The 23,200-nt window shown below is 28.8% G+C and overlaps 1 protein-coding gene across 5 annotated transcripts in view; it reads right to left on the bottom strand.

Annotated features, from left to right (window-relative positions):
- The window catches only part of LOC129921566 (rap guanine nucleotide exchange factor 4), a 216,638-nt gene that overhangs the window by 2,923 nt on the left and 190,515 nt on the right, over nt 1-23,200 (bottom strand). For 4 of the 5 annotated variants that reach the window (XM_056003464.1, XM_056003465.1, XM_056003467.1 and 1 more), the window contains 7 exons: nt 16,591-16,735; nt 13,112-13,288; nt 8,694-8,855; nt 3,034-3,190; nt 2,705-2,912; nt 2,315-2,568; nt 2,043-2,213 (listed from right to left, as the gene is read on the bottom strand). In XM_056003464.1, the coding sequence (XP_055859439.1) occupies nt 2,043-2,213; nt 2,315-2,568; nt 2,705-2,912; nt 3,034-3,190; nt 8,694-8,855; nt 13,112-13,288; nt 16,591-16,735 (1,274 nt within the window). The remainder of the gene's footprint in view (nt 1-2,042; nt 2,214-2,314; nt 2,569-2,704; nt 2,913-3,033; nt 3,191-8,693; nt 8,856-13,111; nt 13,289-16,590; nt 16,736-23,200) is intronic. The other variant, XM_056003466.1, reaches the window with a different exon arrangement.

The following is a 23,200-nucleotide window of genomic DNA, read 5'->3' as shown; positions in this document are numbered from 1 at the left end:
TTTAGGTAGACTTTTGACTAAATAATTGGTTTTGGAGTAAAATGTTCCACAAATTGTTTAATGAAAATAAAACAGATTCAATATGATAAATTTGGATACTTAGTTTTTGTTCAAAACTCTTTTAACAGAAATGGTAACGGAGTTACGAATACCGGAGTTATGCGCGACAAAGTTACGCTCGTCAAAGTTACGCAAAACCGAAGTTACGAAAAACCAAAGTTATGAAAGACCGAAATTATGAAAAACCAGAGTTATGAACACCAAAGCTATGAAACGATATTTTTGGGTTGGCAACCATTGAGATGAACGATATACGGGATTAACCTACCAAAAAGCTAGAGCTTATAAGTTGAGTCAAGGCAAGAAAAAAATTAATATAAGAGGGGGGTGTCTATTCCCCTCCGTTTAGCCGGGAGGGGGGATTTTCTAAAAAAATGACTTAATTTGGATAAAAAATTATTTTAAATCAACGGTCACACCAAAATTAACGTACTGTACGTTTTTGTAAAGCTAAAAACTATATATTCTAATATGATTTTAAATATAGCTGTTTAACTGACTAGTTTTTGAAAAATTACTTTTCAAAATCAAAATTTTGAAAAAAAGTGAAAAAATAAATTTTGAACTTATTTCTTTCAAAATTTTATGTAATTAAGTGCTAATTTAAATTACATAATTTAATGTTTTTATTTGTTTTTAAACAAAAACTGGATCCAAAAACGTCTTGTCGTTTTCGATAAATTAAAAAAAAAAAAACAAAAAATACTTTTTTTCAAAAGAGTTATATATTTTTTTTTGAAAATTGATTTTTCAAAAACTGTTCCATTAAACAGATTTATTTAAAAACACTACACAAGAACAAGTCTTTGGCCTTACAAAAATGTATAGTACGATATTAATGGTGTAACCGTTGATTTAAAATAATTTTTTATCCAAATTAAGTCATTTTTTTAGAAAATCCCCCCTCCTGGCTAAACGGAGGAGAATAGACACCCCCGTCCTATACAATTTTTTTCTTGCCTTAAATCAACCTATACGGTCTAGCTTTTTGGTACGTTCCTCCCGTATATCGTTCATCTTAATGGTTGCCAACCCAAAAATATCGTTTCATAGCTTTGGTGTTCATAACTCTGGTTTTTCATAACTTCAGTTTTTCGTAACTTCGGTCTTTCATAATTTCGGTCTTTCATAACTTTGGTTTTTCGTAACTTCGGTTTTGCGTAACTTTGACGCGCGTTACTCTGTCGCGCATAACTCTGGTATTCATAACTTCGTCGGTTCCCCCTTTTAACCTCTTTCGTTTGCATTTTTTTTGCTTGCTACTGTATGTATAGTACCTATATCGCAAGTAAAAATGGATTTTTAAATTATTGGGTTTTCATTAAGAACACAGAGACTTTTGTTTCTCACTCGATGGATTTGTAAAAAATTTATAAAAATTGATTTTTTTATTTTTTTTTTCGAAAACCCAAAGAAGTGGAATTGTAATTCTTGTATTTAAATGCCTAGCTGAAAGAAAAAAAAAACAATTTGAAATAAAATTCCTTAAAAACATATGTTTTATTAATAGAACTTAATTAACCTTTCTACTTTACATTTCGAGTGTAATTTTCTTCGAAATCGTATCATTTTCACAAAACCGAATCCCGTTTTACATCTTTTTCACAGAATCAAGTGAATGCACTTCCTAAAAGCGTCCATTAAGTTTTATGTTTTCCTCAAAAGATCCCATACCCGGTAACAATTATTTTACTAAGTGCTAGGTTTAGAATATTCCACCACACACAATACCACGTATATGATATCTTTCTTTCAATGCGATGGCCTTGTACGGGTACCTACTACCTTCACACCGGAATTCCCCTTTAATTTGTAATACAAAGTCTCTTACAACTCGCAAAGGAACCTTAGTAATACAAATTGATTGCAAATGTCGCTTTCGCATCTACTTCTATGACAAACTTAATGGTTCTATTAGAATTCTTCCCTCACAACGTAGAAGGTCGATTCACAACCACCCCTTATCCCTCCTTCATACATACCTTCCCAAAATGATATCTTCCGAAGGTATGATATAACAACTCATACTCGTGCACGGCCCAAAACAAGTCCCAGTCGAAAATTGTTATATGGTAAGCCAGTTCTTTGGTACTTATAATTTCTAGATCCACATCGACTCCTTCGGTAGGTCCTTCTTGTTCAGGCAATGGAGTCTATGAATAAGAACACCAGAAAGAACAAATTAGTTGTAATCCCTTTAGAGTGCTGCACTTCATGCATTTAATATCTACTCAAATAAGTGTAGTAGACTTACCAGAGCGTCTAGGTGATCCTTAACGGAAACAAAGAGGCGGCCATTAAGACTTAATCCCGTTGGAATGCTAACATCGTTATCCTTAAATTTCGAACGCTCTCCATTCGATTTTACTTCGACAAGCGCCAGGTCATCGGGTCCTCGATTCAGTTGCAGCTTATCGGCGGCACATGCTTTTATTATACCAGCCGTAGTGTGCAGTGGAAAGCGTAGGGTGCAGTAAGTGTGATCAGCACAATACACCCGGAAGATAACTATATGTGAAAGAGTGAAAGAGAGAAGTTTGCAATAAATGTCCGAATATACTTATTTTGTGTAAAGGTACTTTGGGAATTTTCCACAGAAAATTCCAAAGGACATAATCAAAGTACTTGGGCAGCACAAACTTACTGTCATCGTCGGGCCGGATTACGGTCCTCGAGGTTGTAGTATTCCCACTGAACAGACAAATCGGTTGACCATTTGGTGGTAGTTTCCATTTTTGTCCAGTATTGGCAGTTCGGTCCTCTTGGTAGCGTGACAGTTGGGTGAGAATATTGTGAACGATGCTAGTTTCCTCGTTTAAATCTGGATCAGCTTCGACATCAGCAGCCAAGTCCTGTTAAAAAGGAATCAACATTAAATTAAATTCGAGAGTCATATGATGAGATGTGTTGTGTGGATGTGGAATGTTGATGTTGGTTGAGGATGATGATAATGATGATAGAGTTTTGAATTACCTCAATAAAATCACAGACAACAGTTTCCTCGAATGCAGCATGACGCACAGCCATTACCCATTTTTGTACGAATTGTATTACTCGTTTTTTGAAGTTTAAATTGTATTCTCGGTCTTCGGGTGCATTGCCACCGCCACCTACATTCTCACAATGGAAGGTGCAATGGAGTTAAGGAGTATAACCATTCATATAAGAATATAATATTTTTTTTATTATAAATAGCGATTTAATACTAACTTAAAATAGTCAAATATATTTTCCATTGCATCATGAAGCCGTATTTACTTCCTAGAAATTTACTAGGCCCTTCAAATTTCAATGTATTGTAAGCAACAGTTTTTTAAGGGACCTGACAGATGATTTATTAGGTAATTTTTAAACCGGTTTAGGCTAAATCCGTATTTATAAAATTACACATACACAAAATTGCACCCAATGCCATAAGGATGCAAATAAAATTTGTTGTTTGTCCTATTTAGTTTATGTTCAATCAATCCCTCGAAGTCTGTTTACTTTAAAAGTCTAAAACTAACCAATTATTACGTTTTTAATTTTTTATTGAATTTTAAAAAAATTAATTTTAACTAAAAAAGTCAAAAATATATTGAATAGGTAAATTTCTGTTGTTTCTTGACAAAAAAAAAATAAAAATTGCGTATTATCAAAGAAATTTACTTCTACTTTATTATATTAGTACAAAGTTTGGTCGTACAGGGTTCATACACTAAATGCCCCTTGAATTAGTAAAAAAAAATAAAATTCTCAATTTTTTTAACTTTTTTTGATTTTAGGTTAAATTTTAGTCAAAACTATTTTTTTATTTTTTTTAACCACCTTAACTTGATAGAAAATATAATTTGCTATGAAAAGTGTCTTTGAGCCATTTCAAAATTAGGTTTGGTTTTCGAGGAAACTGAAAACCGACCAGTGTTGCCGTTTTCTTAGAAATTCATCAATGGATTAAGTAGAATTTTTAGCTGGCGTATTTAATAGACTGGTCTATTTAATAGACTATAAAATTAAAGTTGCCATTTAAATTGGGATTTTTTTTTATTTTTAATGGTGACTTTATACATAATGGAGAGTGAATGAATTGAGGCTTAGACTTTTTTCCTGCAAAAGGTATACAAAATCAAATTTCCGTGGAAAAAATTGATTTTTTTATTTATTGAGTCAACTGAGAATTTTTTCACTCTCCATTAAATTTAAAGTCGCCATTTAAAATGGGAAATTTTAAAATTTGTATGAAATTTGACAGAATTTAAATATTTAATGGCGACTTTAAATATAATGAATAAATGTGAGCTTAGTGACTTAACAAAATTTAATGAAACTTCTAGGTTTTCCAAAAATATACCGTTGAGATCTTTCTCAAGAAAATTATCTTAAAAGTACATAAGTAAACAACCTCAAAATTATTTCTTTGCATATACGACCTACATGTGCTGACAATATTTATCTTCAATTTTTACCCACAAAGATGTTAGTTTTGGTTTGTTAAGAAAGAAAACAGTCGTTTAAAACCTTTTACCATAACCCACCATAACCGTTATGTTCCAAAGAATCAAATTCTTACCACGAAATTGGATTAAAGCGATAATACTAAACAACTCATTTTTGCGTATAGATCTTTTAAACCTATATTGCCTAAAGACTTTATCCTGTAAGATGAAATAAAATTACCATAAAATTCACACCTTTTCGTTTTTTTTTTTTCAACCTACTGCTTTTAACCACTTCGTTTTACACGGGTTATGTACACATTCATTGTTTCTGTTTCCCCATTCTATGACAGCTAAAAATACAAAAAAATCCCTAACAGTAAAAACCTCTATACAGGGTGTCCCACAGTCACCGCCCCAAATAAAAACCATGGATTCCTGAGGTCATTTTAAGTCGAAAAACTTAAGAAGTAATTTTCTCGTTTTCGTCCCGTTTTCGAGTTACCACGGTTTTTATGATTTTTGATCTCTTGTCCTTTAACTGGCCTTATCTTTGCCAAACTACGTTTGATTTGAAAGATTTTTTTTGCAACCAATCAAGAATTTATTGCAATTTAAGTTCGTCTCAAAACTTTTTTTTCTGCGGACAACCGTTTCTCCACAATTTTGCATCAAACACAATTTTCTTCGTTTTTTAAGTTGTTTTTTACACTTTCATATCATTTAAGTAAAAAAAAAACACGTTAATTAGTGTTAATTTTTTGTGCTTTTTACTAAACCCCAGTTTATTTTCATAAAAAAAATAGGTTTTATTTCATAAAAAAGGCTATTGAAAGTAATTAAAACAAATAAACAAACTGAGTGAATTAAAAAAAAAAATATTTTTTCAATACAAAATTAATTTAAATGAATTAAAACTTTTTCTGAGCTTTATCTATTTGTTCTTTTCTTAACCACAATTGCTCAGAAAAAGTTTTTAATTCATTTACCTAAATTAATTTTTTATTTAAAAATTATTTTTTTTTTCATTCACTCAGTTTGTTTATTTTTTTTTTTAATTACTTTCAGTAGCCTTTTTTATGAAATAAAACTTAATTTTTTATGAAAATAAACTGGGCTTTAATAAAAAGCACAAAAAATTTATACTCATTAACGTGTATTTTTGACTTAAATGATATGAAAGTGTAAAAAACAACTTAAAAAACGAAGAAAATTGTGTTTGATGCAAAATTGTGGAGAAACGGTTGTCCGCAGAAAAAAAAGTTTGGAGACAAACTTAAACTGCAATAAATTCTTGATTGGTTGCAAAAAAAATCTTTTTAATCAAACGTAGTTTGGCAAAGATAAGGCCAGTTAAAGAACAAGAGAGCAAAAATCATAAAAACCGTGGTAACTCGAAAACGGGACGAAAACGAGAAAATTACCTCTTAAGTTTTTCGACTTAAAATGACCTCAGGACTACATGGTTTTCATTTGGGGCGGTGACTGTGGGACACCCTGTATACAAAAAAAAAAAGAAAAAAATAATTCCAACTTTCAACACTTTTTTTCAGGTACCTGTGGATTTCCATCTTTGGTAGAAAAAATATAAAAAACAAACTCAACCCAACTCAAAGGATACCAAGAATTTCACTCCTATAAGTGCTTTATGATATAAATTGTTGTGGCAAATATGTTGGTTTTAAACTTTTATTTTGTATGAAATAATTTAACTTTTTGTGTGTTTTGGCTTATATGTGTTGCCACAAAAGTAGCAGCACCAATTTTTTGAATGTCAGTCAAAAAATATTTGCGTTTGTGCACGGAAGAACAATTTTTCCAAAATGTTCTGGAAAATTTGTTATTTTTGTTTGACTTAAACTAAAACTAATTTTAAAAGTTTTTATTTTTTATTACATCAAACGAAACGAACAATATTCGTACGAATTGCATTTATGTTTGATTAAAAAAAGAAGTACATCAAGTGGTTGAAAAACTATGTTTGCATTCATGCTAAATGGAATGTGGGTAAGTTTTTGACTTTGATTATATTTTTCTAATATAAATGAACTTTTAAGGATGCCTGTTGTTGCAGTGTGTGAAGTGGTTTCACAAACTGTTGTTTGATTAATTTTTTCTATTGTTTCAAATTTCGGTTAAAATATCAACATCAATTACAAATTTTTTGTTGAGCAAAATTAAAACTGAAAAGATAAATTCGAGTATCTATGTTGTTGAATATTGAAAAGATAGAAGGGAACAAATAATGCATTATTAGTTTTAAGGAATTTCTAAAATATACGGTGGTTTTTCTTGTTGATGGCTTACTACCTTCAACAAGAATACAAACATTTTTCTGTAATTTCTCATAAGTGTCGTGAAAAACTTTTTGGAAAAACTGCAAATTTGTGTTTAGCTGCCACAAAAAAAATAAATTGCACGACTGGGGTCGCACGTACTTGCTCTTATGGTAAAAGTTACTCTAATGTTAAAGCTTTTTATTGAACTAAATAAGGGAAAATTTGATATTTTCACGGAATTTCATAAGTGGCACAAAAAAAAATAAAATCTTTTTTTATAAATAATTAAATACCGTTTCAAATGATCTTTTACAAAAAACTAAGTATGCCATTTTATTTCTTGTATAAAAAGGAATTTTTAGAAATTTTTTTTCGAAAATCGTTAGAGCCGTTTTTAAAAAAAAAAATTTTTTATATATAAAAAATTTCTAACATTTTTCGAAAAAAAAGTTGGTATGCCATTTTGAAGAAATAATTAATTTAAACACAAAAACGGAATTTCAAAACTTTTTACTAACCCGTTTCCAAAAAATTGATTTTTCAAAAAAAAATTTTGAAATATTTTTTAAATAACGATAGTTTAAATGTTTCTGTACAAAAATTTTGGTCGAAATATGTTTTGTCGTTTACGAGAAATTCATAAATAAAAAAAAACGTTCTATGGCAGGTACCGTTAATAACGGTTCAAAAAATATTTTTTTTATTTCAAAAGGAAGCTTTTATGTGCTACACTACACACAAAAATTGTAATCAAAATCGTTAGAGCCGTTTTTGAAAAAAATTAACTTTTCTATTTCCGTTATATGACAGGTACCGTTAGCTTTGGTCCTAAAAAAAAAATTTTAATTTGTCCTCTAGAGAATTACCCAAAACTGTTAAATACCAAGTTTGAAGGAAATCGCTCTATTAGTTTAGGTAGCTCGAGGTACACACAGACAGACAGACAGACAGACAGACAGAATTGCCGGACCCACTTTTTTGGCATTCTCCATCATCGTAATGTCATGTAAAATTGTTATCTCGAGTTCGATTTTTTTTACGAATCCTAAACTTGCCCTATAGTACCTATATCGCAAGTAAAAATACATCAGAACTTGCCACATTAAATACTATTTGACTGGACTATCAACAGCTCTTAACCAATTCTTGTAGGTTGTTAGAAGTAATAAAGTTAAGTTAGTGATTTTAAGGACGAATTAATTAATTTATTTTAAAATGAGACTCGTCAACTCACACAACTCTTGATTTAAAAAAACTCGGACGAACTTGCTTTATGATAAAATTATTAAGAATAAAACAAAAGAGATTTGTATTTCATTTAAATTCAGGTTAAAAAACTTAAAACACATTTTTAAATTTTGAACTGAAAACGAATAATGCAATTTTATTTCTTTCATAAAGAAGAATTTTTAAAAATTTTTCTACTGGCGATTTTTTTAATTATTTTTTTGTTTTATATTTTTCCAAAAATTGATCTTACTAAATGATTTGTGTACGAGAAGGTAAGATATGAAAAGCAGGTTTTATGACATTAATAAGGACAAACCAAAAATAATTTTTCCTGACTTTGAGGGAGTTAAAAATAATTTTTTTTTTCAAAACTTTCAAATGAGCATTTTGGAATTTTGGATTATTAATACCTACCTAATATGTTTATTTTGCAAATTCGAAAGTACCGTTAATTATGTCCTAAAAATTCAACTTAAATTTCCCTCCCGTCCCTCTTTCTCTCAAAACTCATAAATAATTGAAATAATTATTTTGAAGAAAATCGGGAACGAATTTCTCAACGAGTCTTTTGAATTATTTTAATTCAATTGGGGTGACACGCCAAAATAATTCTAAATTAAGACTAACAAAACTTGCTAAACGAAGTATGAAAAAAAAAAAAATTAGAAATACCAAATAAAAAATGTTAAATTTAGTTTGAAAAGGATATTAATTAACCAACTCATCAACGAGTTGAACTACAGGCATAAAAACTATATGCGTCAGCAGGAAATCATCTAAGAATGGATCTATTCCCACAACTTGTCCACCCAATCTTGTCTCCAGAAGATGTTCTAACATTTTTGACGGTGTTCCCGACATCACTGTGTACCTGAAAAAAAGAAGAAGGAAACGATAAGAGATGTGACATATTTTATTTGGATGAAAAAACGAAAGTAGTTTACTCAAATAATAAAACAAAAAAAAAGTTGTTACTTTAATTAAAAAAAAGGTTTAATTTTAAACAATGCAAACAACATCAAAAAACATAAAAGTTTGTTTGTTTTTAAAATTTGTACTTACTTTTTTTTTTGTGGAAAAATCCTTAAATTTATTAAATCATAAATTAACTTTGTTTATTTTTTATTTAAAGTATTTCCCATTAACAAAAATAAAAAAAAATGAAAACCAGATGTTTAAATATACAAAAATAACTTGTGTTGGTTGACCAATCAAGCGAGTTTGTTTATGGAAACAAATAACAACAAAAGGCCTAACGATGTTTCAAAATCAGTCCCAAAAAGATACTAATTTAATGCCTAATTAGTCGCCAGCATGTTCTTATTTTCCTCCCAAATGATACAAAAATCCCATCATAAGGGTTAAATTAGCTTTGAACAAGGACAATAATTATGAAGGGCAGCCAAAGGATTTATACAAATTAAAACTTGAAAAGCAAAACATGTTTTTTTACTGTGTTATATAGTATTTTGAGTCTTTTCTTTCTCCTTTCGTAGTAATAACAAAAAACCTCAGAGTGAATGGTAGCTTATTTCTAGAAAGTATGTTTTTTTTTCGCATACAACTAAGAGTTCTTCATCAAGAAATACATACAACCAACCACCCAATCCATTAAAAACCACCAACCATTTGTGGGGCTTTCGTTATGCCTCAGAGGATTTTATTTGAGTTGAAAGGGCGACTTTTCTCCCTTTCTCTCTATGGTTTTGCTCATAAATCAAAAGCGAAAACTGGTCGAAGTTTGCTTTTCTTTTTTTTTTATTTTAAATTTTTTGGTTAGGTATGGGTTTAAAGTTGAGTGAATTTGTTTGTGAAAAACTTGGATATTTTTGGAAAATGTGAGAGCTGATTTTATTTAACTTTAAGAATTTAATAATATTGCCTACGCCAAATACTTTCTTTTTGTGAAGAAAATTAAAATATTTTTTTAATGAAAAAAAAAAAAAAAAATAGTTAGAACCAAAATTTTTTATTTAAATTTTAATATGTAGGAACTTTTTTGGGCATCCTTGGCGAAACTCTGTCCTTCATAAAAATACTATAGTACCTTCTGTGGGAGTTTCAACACTCTGGGGTTTTTATTTTTCGTTGATACAAAACTGAGGGATGAATTTTTATTTGAGGAAAAGTCGGTGGGTTTTATTTTTAGGCAAAAACAAAATTCTGAATTACTTTTATGTTTGTTTAAAAAAAAAACAAAAAAACACACAACTGTGCAACTTTTGTGGTATCATTTATCATGAAATGCTTAAAGTGTCTGTTATTTTTTCAGTTTTTTGAGCCCAATTCAATTGGCATTTTTAACAGTCAAGTGGGTATATTTGAAGCACTTAAACCATCATTTGACAAACTTCAGGAAAACATTTGACAAACTTAACTGGTACTTCGAAGATTTATTTTAATGTTAAAATTTAATATTTAAGTAAATAAGAACGCAAATAAAAATAAGTCAATCTAACAGAAGTTTTCTGTTAATAGCGCCTAAGTTAGCACAAAAGTTAAATATTATATTTTGTACGATTAAAATCTATGACATCAAAAGAACTTCTTCGATGAAATTTTTTTAATTTAAGTGGGCCACTGTGGTGTATGTGTACTATTTTTTTTCTATTGAACAATTCCAGATCCCGCTTTCCATCGAGGTTCCAATATATTGTTAAACCAAACAAAAGGAGAAAAGATTGTAGCCTCATATCTCCGCAGGAGTAAGGGTTGCCATGTGCTTACAATAAATTTTTTTTTAGGTATCCTTATTGAGATTGAATATAAATTACACTCACAAGTATATGCCATTTATGCTTTAACAAAGCCTCTATCTTTAGTGGGAAAATAAATTTTCTAAAAATGGACTTAGGGCGAATTTTTCAATAGTCAGATAAACCTCAGATAGAGCTTATTTCTAGGAATAAACGTTTTTTTTTTATATTGACATTTATTTTTCTGATAGTCTAACTGACGATTGAAAAATCAGGGCTAAAAATAGCAGAAAAAACATTATAAAAAAACTAGCTGACCCGGCGGACTTCGTTCCGCCATTTTTTGTTTTTATTTTAAATTTTCGACTCTATAATTAGTTAACATTTTAAATGAAAAAGGGAATCAAAACTTGAAAAGTTCGTAAAATAAGTTTAAAAATATTCACTTTTAAACTTTTAGCAAAAGTGGCCTATGTAAAATATGGCCTATGTTAAAAACGGCCAAAAAACTTGGGACAAAAAAACTTGTTTTTCCCGTTATTCGGTCAAAAATCATTTTAAAATTTAAAAATTTGTAAATGCGCTTGCGCATGACTAAAGCCTATATTTCCTATAAGCTTGAGATTTTTTGGAGGCTTATAAAAATTACAAAAAAATTAAAAACTACTCAAAAATGTCCATAAAAATTTGTTGTTTTTCAAAAATTAAAATTTCAAAATCCAGGGCCTATGAAAAAAATCCGTATAAGACGCCTAAATTTTTTTCTTAGTATCTTTCCAATCGTGTAACTCAAGTTTCCGTAAAAAATTTTCCCTACCTTTAATAAGCCTTTTGTCGAAGTTCTACCAGATGTTTTCACTGCACAAAAAAACCTTCACAACTTAGTTTAGAATTTTTTTAGAATTTTTGCAATACCTTTTTCAACCTTACAATTAATTTATCTATCATAAAGTGAATCTTCTTCGTATTTATTAATTTATCTATCATTTAAAAACAACATTCAACTCATTACAACTTACCGTTTAGAAAATAGCCTCTATTTTCATTGTCGTATTACCCCTATTTAACCTATAAAATCATTAATTTTTTAGCCTAAAACCTTCTACTCTTATTCCCCTTTGATTTAAAAAAAATAAGAAAAACAAAAAATTAGCCGGTGTGGCCTTTTAGCGAACGTACACAAAACCAAACTTTAATATATATAATAGATAATGACATTGCCTACCGTAAAATGTGACACGTAAATGACATCTAATAAATAGTCTTTCAAAAATAAATGTTCAGACACAAAATTTGGATTTATTTTAATTAAAATAACTATGACGGGATATTGGACGGGAAAGCTTTTACGTTTTGATTCTCAGAAAAAATCTTAGCAAAAAGCATCAAAATTGGAGTTGCCTATATTTTATAGTTCTTACTTTGTTTTAGTCAACAAGACCAAATCTTTTTAGTTCAAAGCTGTTTTTTTTTTTTCAATTGACTTTTGATATTTTTATTTTACTATAGAGCCATTTTTTCAATAGCCAGATAAAATCCAGTTAAGGCTTATTCTTCTGATAGTCTAACCGACAATTGAAAAATCAGAGCTTAGAAAAATAATAAAGTTATTAGGACACATTAGTGGAATAAAATTTAGTGAACGCAATGAGTATGCAGACCTAATTATAGGAGGAGGGTGTAAATTCAATGATCAATTGTTAGAAAATATTTTAATTCGAAACCATTGACATATATAATTCTCTTTGAAATTTTTTTCTAATTTATATTTTTAAGGGATTTTAAGGGATTTCATCTGTTTAAATTTTATTATATTATTCTGTCAGTTCATGCAATTCCAATTACCATACTAATAAACTTAAAAATGTTTTTTTTTTTATAATACCTAATTTTATTTATTTAACACCAAAAATTAATCATAAATTTATAGCATTCTGAAACTATAAAGTCATAAAATGATTTATTGCAATAATTTCTAGTTTTAAATACAAACTCCAAAGTAAAATTATTAATATAAAAGTAACGAATGAAAAAAAAGTATATAAAGTGAAATTAATTTAAATATAACATATTAGGTATGAAGTGTGTGCGTGTGTGTTTGTAAGTGCATAGACATGTTGCAGGATTATTTACAGAAAAATATATAAATACTAGTTATTACTGTTTTTTTTATATATTTTTTTTAGTATTTTTATGTTTGGTAAATTTCATTAATATTTACAAAGATAAAATTATGTACACACTTGAAAATAAATATATTAAATCACTTTAGGAAGGATACATATATATGACTTGCAATATAAAAATACATGCAGGGAAAAATCGTGAAAATAGAAGGTTAAACAAGGAATAGCATTATCGAAAAACAAATTAATGAACGAAAAACAACATTAAAATCAAGTATTGATTAATTATTTTCTTTTAAACATACTTAAATGCTGAATGTTGTCCTCGTTGTTTAGCTACCCTTTCCAATACTAATACATCCTTTCCATGCTCCTGTAACCTTAGTGTATTTGCTTCAACATCCCGAAGGATTCGATTAAAGTGCTCCTTATCCACACGCAGTAAGTGGCAATTATTTTCTTTTAGTACTATTGTAGCAGCTCTATAAAATATTGTTACAATTTTTTTTTTTGTTGAATTTATTACAATTTTTAGTAAAGGAATGGGTTTATTAAAAATGGGTAATAAGGGTAAGTTATTTTTTCAATTTAATTGACTAAAATAAGTTAATAACTACGTGAATGTTTATTTTTTCTTTAATTCTGTTTAAGTTATAAAAATTTATATAAAATGTACTTGATTATTTTTAATTCAATAATTCAGAACCTCGGCCAAATTGGTAACTAGTTAATAAACTTAATAAATAAAATTCTGGGATAACTAGAAGTTCCTACATCATTTTGATTGTATGTATGCGTTGGCAATAATAAAAAAAAAAACTATTTTCCATCAAACCTGTTGCTTAAAAAAAAACAAAAACTCAAACAGGATATCGATTATTTTTTGTTGGTGCTCAGAATAAAAATGTTTTCATAACCCTTTTTTTTGTTGAACTACCCCAACAGCAAAAGAGTTCTATAATGACTCTTGTATTCACATAGCAATATTTGTGTTATTAATTTTTAATTTAACAATTTTCCATTTACTGATTTTGCAAAAAAATAAAATTCTGATATCCTTAAAAATAATAAAACAAAAAATGTATTAAACACAACTTTTTGTCCTTTCAGCTCATTCAAAATTGATGAGAATATTTGCAGGTATATGATTCAATGTATTGCTTGCACAGCACAGAATACATAAATAAAAGAACTTTTCATCAACCAGAGGAGAACTCTTGCATGCTGCTGATAATTGCAAATGGACTTTAAAAGCATTTTAAATCATTCAATTATAATTATTATTGGTTTTCCGCTGATCAATTTCCAATTTTAAGTTGACAGTCAGCAGCGTTCAGTGGATTAATTGATTTAATTTTTTTTCTTCTTTTTTAATGAAACAGTTTGGTGATATTTTGTATTTCAATTGGTTGAAAAAAAAAACTTTTATTTGAAATGGGTTTCTGCTGACAGAAGCATTTGTAGAATTCGAAATTAGATTTTAGATTTTTTATAAACCTTTTATATGTATTTGCTAACAGCTAATAACTCAATGGCTATAGTTTTTTTTTATAAAGAAAAATAAATTTCTGGTGAATAAAAAAAATCAAAAGTATGCATTTAGCTTGGCGATAAAAATAAGTCCAGTCAAGTTATTTGCCAAGGTGACACTAAGACGGAAAAGCAGTACCATTTCGAATATTTTTCGGCGCCAGTTGAAAATATCGTATTCCGATGACAGATTTAAATTGGTTGACCAATAGTTTTTTAGATAGCTTTTCAAAGCCTTCTAGATTTTTTAGCTTTAAATTTGAAAGCTTCAAAGATGAATTTTAAATATAATGACATTACTTATTTTTGATAAAAAAAATATTTTCAAATAGGCTTAGGCTACCTTGAATAATATACTGACTTCTTTGAATTTAAACAATTTTGAATTAATTTTGGAAGACATTGCTCGAAAGAAGCTGTTCAAGTGTTTTCAGTATTAAAAAAAAATTTAAAAAGTCACCACTTTTTTTTTTTTTAATGCATAGTTTTGCATTTTCAGTACAACAAAGAAAAAAATTATACCCCGACAAACCAAAAGAAGACTTTAGTTATTTCAAGATGGTGGCCTAGCCCCATCTGAAAATTTTTTGACACTAATTTGAAGATATTCAAAAAAAATAAAATGCACGACTGGGGTCGCACGTACTTGCTTAAAGTTACTCCAATTTTAAAGGTTTTTATTCAAGAAAATTAAGAAAATTTAAAATTTGATATTTTCAAGAAATTAAAAAAAATAAAATCTGTTTTTATAATTAATTAAATACCGTTTAAGATGATCTTTCACAAAAAACGAAGTATGCCAGTTTACTTCTTGTATAAAAATGAATTTTTAGAAAAAAATTTTCGAAAATCGTTAGAGTCGTTTTTTAAAAAAATAATTTTTTATATATAAAAATTTTCTATCATTTTTCAAAAAAAAGGTTGGTACCTATGCCATTTTGAAGAAATAATTTATTTACGCATAAAAACGAAATTTCAAAATTTTTCATAAACCCGTTTTCAAAAAACTGATTTTTCAAAAAAAAAAATTTGAAATATTTTTTAAAAATCCAAAAATAAGTTTTTTGAAAATTTTCTAAAGTTTTAATGTTACCTTTACTTAAACGCTTTTGTATAAAAATTTTCGTTGAAATCGGGGTATTCTTGAACGAGATATTCATAAATTAAAAAACCGTTCTATGACAGGTCCAGTTAATAACTGTAAAAAAAATAATTTTTATATTTCGAAAGTTGGCTCTTATGTGTAATACTTTATTCAAAAATTTTAATCAAAATCGTTAGAGCCGTTTTTGAAAAAAATAAATTTTTCTATTTCCGTTATATGACAGGTACCGTTAGTTTTGGTCCTAAAAAAAAAATTTCAATTTGTCCTCTAGGGAATCACCCAAAACTGTTAACTACCAAGTTTGAACAAAATCACTCGAATAGTTTAGGCTGTAGCTCGAGGTACATACAGACAGACAGACAGACAGACGGACAGACAGACAGAATTGCCGGACCCACTTTTTTGGCATTCTCCATCATCGTAATGTCATGTAAAATTGTTATCTCGAGTTCGATTTTTTTTACGAATCCTAAACTTGCCCTATAGTACCTATATCGCAAGTAAAAATTCATATGACAAATATGAAAAACCGCTACAAAAATTGGTTAAAGTATAAAGCTGACTCAAATGACGCTTTTAAAATTAAGCATGGTTTTAAAGTTTGTATTTTTATTGAAGTCAAAAATTCCAGTTTCTTTGTAGTCATTGTCATTGCAATGCACTCTTTAACTATATATTTTCGAACACTTATAACTTTTAATCCTCTCCACAACTGAAACACTTAGATAGGTATTTTAAATTGTATGTCTAGTTCCATCAATTTGAAAGCGCTTACGATAGATTCTGTCCGTCTGTCGTTTTAAATATACAGCAATACCTATCTATAAATAATTCATTAACTTTTTTTTTAATTTTTGGTTTCATTGAATCAATCATTAAAAAATACCTACAAGTCATCTTCTGTCACTTTATAATTCAAACTTTTACTGTATTGTTAGTTTTATAGAAAAAAATCGCGTTCAGTGAACATAATGTAAGCCACTAACAAAAATTTCTCCAGAGCATTCGACTTTAAGTCCTTTAAAAACACAATCTCACTAGGAATTCTGTATTCATTATAAGAAGTACTTCCATAAAAAAAAACTATTCCCATAAATCTATCAAAACACTAAAAAGATTTATTTCTATTACACATTCAAAAAGGCTTACCTCGGTGCGTCGTTTATCAGAGCGAGTTTACCAAAGTCATCACCAGTCTTGAGTGTTGCTACTGTTCCTTTGCCATGAATGACAACATCAACGGATCCTTTTAATAATATATACCAGGATCTACCTTCGTCACCTTGATTAAATACTGTAAATAGAAAATAAAAAAGAAATAAATTACAAGAAGAAAAAAATTTATACACAACCAAGAGCATTTATTAAAATTTTAGACAACAAAGGATTTTTAAGTTTTTTGATTAAAATTTTTTTTTTTTCAAGGGAAAAATAATGAGCACTTCACTGTCTCCACTGGAAATTAAGTACTTTTGAAGAAGGAGAAAAATTCTTAATTAAAAACTACAATTTGTCTCATTTTTCTATTAAAAACAACCCATTAAAGAATATCAAGGATTTACGCGGAAAAATTAAGTGTATTTTTTTTTTAAAGTCATAAAAATATTGAACCATAAAAAAACTTGGGCAAGGCGATTTTGTAGCCTGTTTTTGCCTTATAGATAAAAACCAATAGAAAAACACTTCAAAAAAAAGTAACTTAGTTAACCAAGAAATCATCATTATTCAACCATCTCTAAGCCTAAAGGCGAAAAACTTTCTAAACGAATTCTTCCTTAAAGGGTGAGATGCTCTCATTATATTTTGTAGGAACCCTTTTATAACTTATAGATGTAAGGGAGGTATACTTTCAATTGACTATGTTAAGTTAACTTTCTCCAATAAAAGTGTTGTTGGTGTGATGTTATAAAAGAAAAATCTACTTCGGTCGCGGGTGGTAGCTTAATAGACTGCAATAATTAATGTCAAAAGAAGTTTTTATAACCTCAAGCAATTTTGAAGAACTTCAAAGTGGATGTTGTAGGTAAGTAGGTATTTTTGATGTCAATTAAAACTAAAGAAACTCATTTCCATTTAATTACTTATATACGAAATTATGGAAATATTTATGAGGAAGTGATTTGTGGGCGTGATAACTGTTTATTGACTTTGAATTCTTATCAGGACAAGAAGAGGATACAGATACCAGATACTTGAAAAGACGTTTTGAAAAGTTATGGCAAATAATAAGTAATTATTTATTTAACGTAAGCAATAAATTTCAAGAAAGTGTTGGTGTTCTTAAGAGTGAAAAAGATAATTGTGTATGGTATGTATGCCATTAGTATAGGCAGTTGAATGATAAGAACAAAGAAGTTTTTAAGTTAAATTGAGCGAAGTAATTAATCGATGTAGAAAGTTGAAGAAGTTTAAATTTTTTTTGAAAAAAGGATATTTACGAGCCTATTTGTAAAACTTTTTTCTTGTTAAATTTTAAAGAGAATACATACAAGTATTTTTGATGTCTAAGTCTCTGAGAATTTGTATGAACAATTAAAGTGGCAATTCAGATGTCTGGTGTGTCCGTTTGGGATGAAAAAGAATTCGAGAATAATATATAATGCCAAACGGAAAAACTCACATCCTCACAAGAAGCAGAAACAAATCCCTGTAATCTCAAGAGAACCAGATAAAATCGATGTCCTATACACAATATCAGAAATAAAAAGCCGGAAATATCGATTTCGATGGATAATTTTGCACCCAAAAGATCTCTTCATACTCAACAAGGACACAAGTGCATTAACTAAAGGATTCCTGGCATTTGTTTTAGTTTCTAGACAAGTATAAAGTAAATGGAGTACCTACCTACATATTCTTCTGAATGCTGTAAAGGTACATTTTGAAGTGGATGAGTAACATTGGCTGCGATATGTACGATAATTCGGTAGAAAGTATGGGCAATCGATAACCACATCTGTGCATGGTATTCAATGTTTACTTACCAGTTGGGTAGAAATATTACAATTTAATGATGTAGAAGCTTAAAGGATATGAAAATCAAAATGGTTAGGTATGAATAATGTTATTGAGTTAAGATATTCCAATCTTTCTTTAAATAAAAGTGTTTTTGCTTTTTCTCTTCGAAACAACAAATTTATTTATTAAATCAAATATGTGCGATTCCAAGTTGTATTTATTTTTCTCTTTTATAGGATGGATTTGATCAAAAGCTTTTTAGAAAGTTACTATAAATCATTGTAATCATTTAGTTTGATCTGATCTTCAGGGATCGTTTCGTCATAGTTCCACAGTCAATTGCTTGCGTAGTGATGTCAATTGAAAAATTGAAACGAACCAAAAAGGAACAAACTTAATGGGACAAAATCCATTAACTCGAAATAGATTAGGTATAAAAAGTTTAACAACGTTAAAAAAAGAATTATCCATCCGATAAATGATGTTTTCACACACTTTCCCCGGGGTAAACATCATGTTATTAAAAAACACGCCTAGAGTGGTGGCCAGGGTTCGAACCTTGGTCATGAAATTTTGGAGCAAATTTGAAAAAAAAGTGGAGCAAATGCAACATTTTCGGAGTAGATTTGAAACAAAACAAAAATCCTAAATTTTCAGGAAATTTTTTTAAATAAAAACTAATAAAGTCTTAAATAAAAGTCAATTTGATTCATAAAAAATAATTATTTTGGACCCATTTAATTGTTTTATAAAACCCACTAGCTGACCCCGCGGACTTCGTTCCGCCATTTCTTGTATTTATTTCTAATTTTCGACTCTTTAATTAGTTAATTTTCAAATGAAAAAAAAGGATCAAAACTTGAAAAGTTCATAAAATGAGTTTAAAAATATTCACTTTTAAACTTTTAGCAAAAGTGGCCTGTGCAAAATACTCATGCATGGGCATAACTAAAACCTATATTTTCTATTAGTTTGAGATTTTTTGCAGGCTTTTAAAAATTCAAAAAAATAAAAAAACTACTCAAAAATGTCCCTAAAAATTAGTTGTTTTTCAAAAATTTATATTTCAAAATACAGGGCCTATGAAAAAAATCCGTATTAGACCCCTAATTTTTTTTTTAATATCTTTCTAATGGTGTAACTCAAATTTCTGTGCAAAATTTTTCGTACCTGTAATTAGTCTTCTGTCGAAGGTCTATGACTGCAAAAAAAACCTTAACAACTTGGTTTTGAAATTCTTTTGAATTTTTTCAATACCTTTTTTAACTATTGAATAAATTTGTCTATCATTTGAAAACTCTTTACAACTTACAGTTTAGAAAATAGCCTCTTTTTTCAATGTCGTGTTACCCCTATTTACCCTATAAAATCTTTTTGCCTTAAACCTTCTCCTCTTATGCCTCTTTGATTTAAAAAAAAAATTAAGAAAATAAGTCAGCCGGTGTGGCCGGTTAGCGAACGTACACAAAACCAAACTTTAATATATATTAATATTATATTGATTAATGCAAGAGGTGGTTCATAAATGTGTTTGCAAATCTAAAAAATCTAAAATACAATTTCAATACCAATTCGGTTAATTAGGTTAGTCTAGTTAAACAATTTTTCTGTGTGAAAAAAGTGGCGTATATCGCGAAAAATCGGAGCGTTGGAGTAGATAGTTTTTTTTCGATCAAAAGTGGAGCAAATTTGCTCCGATCGGAGCAAGGTTTGTACCCTGGTGGTGACTTTGGCGCGATTTGCCCTTAAAAATTACTAACGCGGCAATTTCTTGACGAAAAGTCATGACTACGAAAAAGTTGACAACTTTTTTTGTTTTACAAATGGTGAATCCAAAATGGAGGACAGAATAAGCGTTCAAATAAAATTTTCTTTTTCAAAATAGTATATAAGTAAGAAACTTCACTGAGTGAAAAAACAACTTAAAAACAACGAAAACCAGGTTGATTCAACTATTTTTCGGAATGGATAGATAGATAGATAGATTGATTCTTTATTTTTTCATCATAAAGTTTAACAATTTATATACTTAAGAATAAGGACATGGCAATACTGCCGTCTGCCTGAGATGACATTTCATAAAATGATTTAAAAATAAAAGAAATAATAAAAAGCAAAAATTTTAAAATTTAAAAAAAAAAATAAATTTAAACAAAATACATGAAAAATATTTTTATATAAAACAATATCAATTTTAAAGTGATTTGAATCACAAAATATTACACAATTTGGTTAATTTGATTAGATGTTTATAAGAATTTTTATCAATTTTAACGTGATTTGAAACACAAAGTAATACACAATTTGGTAATGATAAGCTGTTTATAAAATATTAACAATTTTAGTGATTTGAAACACAAAAGAAATATTAACAACAAAATAAATAGATAAATAATATTTGTTTAAACTGCAATAAGCGGGTAATCAACTAAGTTTAATATGCGAAACTGTTACGATAAGAAAGAGCAATTTTCGGAATGGTTTTGCGCAATGCATACGGGTCATAAGAAAACTATTGAAATCAGTGAGCATTGGTTTGGATACGAATATCTTCTAAACGGTTAAAACAATCAATTTGATTCAAACGAATTTTTTGTAGAACGTTTAAGCTCCTACAAGAATATATCTTGCTAATTTAAAAATAATGAAGTTTCAGTGAATTGGAAATTTTTTAAAAATATAAAATGTTTTTATATTTTTTTTTAACTTTGACCTCGAATATCTTGAGAATGGTTAGATTAATGAAAAAAGTTATCAAGACCTTTTTTGTGGAACAATCAATTTCCAACAAGAATATGTCTTGCGCGTTTGATTATTATAATTTTTCAATTTGTTACAAAATTAAGAACAAAAAACGAATTTTTAAAGATTTTCTCGATTTTTGGACCTCAAATATCTATTCAACGGTTAGATAAACGAAAAAAGTGTATAAGGCCTTTTTTGTAGAGCGTTGAATTTCCTACAATATATGAAAAGAAATTTGGTAAAAAGTCAATTAATAAAAAAATTAATTTTTTTTAGTAGAAGCTTGATGTAAAAATGGAAAATTGCAAAGCGGAGGACCTTCCCATTAATATAAAGAGCTCATATTTGGTGTGCATATTCTAGAGGTATCTAGCAAGATTTTTCGGAGTACCAAATCAAAAAAAAATTTTTTGACCCACCCTAATATCTACATATATAAAAGTTTACAAAATTGTAGTATTTGTGAGATTTTCTGGTGAAAAACGCATATCATGTCAAAATTTTACTAATACCATGGTATTTCTATTTTGTGCCAAGGTTTGAATATAATATTAAAGAACCGCTAGCTGTTTACCAGCGTATCACAACTCAAGATTCATATTTACTATGACCTTTGAAACAATCTAATTTAGTGGATTATCCCCCTTACTTTGTCATTAAATTTATTATTTACCTTGTAAATGTTAAAAACTAGCATAAATTGACTTTTTAATTAATAGTAATTCATTTTGCCACCATTAATCCCAGTAAAAGTCATAAAACTCCAAATCATGAATTATTATTATTCGTTCCACCAAAACTAGACAAAAAATGTCATTTGTACCCTTAATTTATTTTCATTTATAATCCTAATGAAAATATAATTATTTTTTGGATTTAAAAGTTTTACCTGTGCGTTAGGTTTTTATTTATAGTAGAAGTGGTAGGGTTGGCTGAAAGGAATCCATAACTTTTTTTTTGTTTGATTCTAACTTTGCCATAAACTAGTTATATTTGACCAAAATGAACTACATATAATACTGAAAGCAACTTGATTAATTCTCTTAAATTTTTTTATTGATTTCGAAATAGAAGCCAAGGACTAGCTACAGCCTTGTGTTCAATGCAGCAAAGGATCACCAGATTAACCGCACTTGGAAGCTTGACTTTAACGGTTGCATTATTTGCAACGGGCCAAGTCTGGTCTACAACAAACGCAGATGTACATTGTAAAATAATTAAAATAGAGCTGTTTCAATTAAAAAAATAAAACACACATCCTCGTCGTACTTCATGTAGTGCGACAAAACTCCAACTAAGTACCATACTAATCCAATATTCACGGTTATCCTTTGGTCCAATGCACCAACAAGAGTAGGTACACATATAGTAAGTTCCAATTCCAACGAATTGCCATATTCAGCAGAGTGAAAATGTAAAAATAATTGAATGAACTCCAACGAACGTAACTGAAAATTCAATTAACCAAAATATTCCAACAAGAATTTATATAAAATTGTCCCTGTCCCTAGAGCCAACCAACCAGCCAGCCAGTGAAAACGATAACGTATTCCAGTACTTATTGGTTCAATGGTACACAGAATTGACAAACTAAACGGTCCACTAAGTTTTTCAATTTTAACACTTCTATCGAAATGGATAATGTCGCAGTCACACAGTGGCAAATAGAGAGAAACAGTCATTTGTATCTGACTTTATATTGAGATGGGGCTTAGTTTTATGAATAGTATTGGTTTTCTGTGAACACAAAACAGTGATGTGCAGATATTTTTAACAAACATTAAGTAAAAAATATAGCTTCTCATAATATTTAAACCTTACTCTTACTCTTACTCTTACTCTTACTCTTACTCTTACTCTTACTCTTACTCTTACTCTTACTCTTACTCTTACTCTTACTCTTACTCTTACTCTTACTCTTACTCTTACTCTTACTCTTACTCTTACTCTTACTCTTACTCTTACTCTTACTCTTACTCTTACTCTTACTCTTACTCTTACTCTTACTCTTACTCTTACTCTTACTCTTACTCTTACTCTTACTCTTACTCTTACT

The sequence above is a fragment of the Episyrphus balteatus genome, chromosome 1, assembly GCF_945859705.1.
Source record: "Episyrphus balteatus chromosome 1, idEpiBalt1.1, whole genome shotgun sequence".
Taxonomy (NCBI): Eukaryota; Metazoa; Arthropoda; class Insecta; order Diptera; family Syrphidae; genus Episyrphus; species Episyrphus balteatus.
This window is presented reverse-complemented; position numbering and strand designations above follow the sequence as displayed.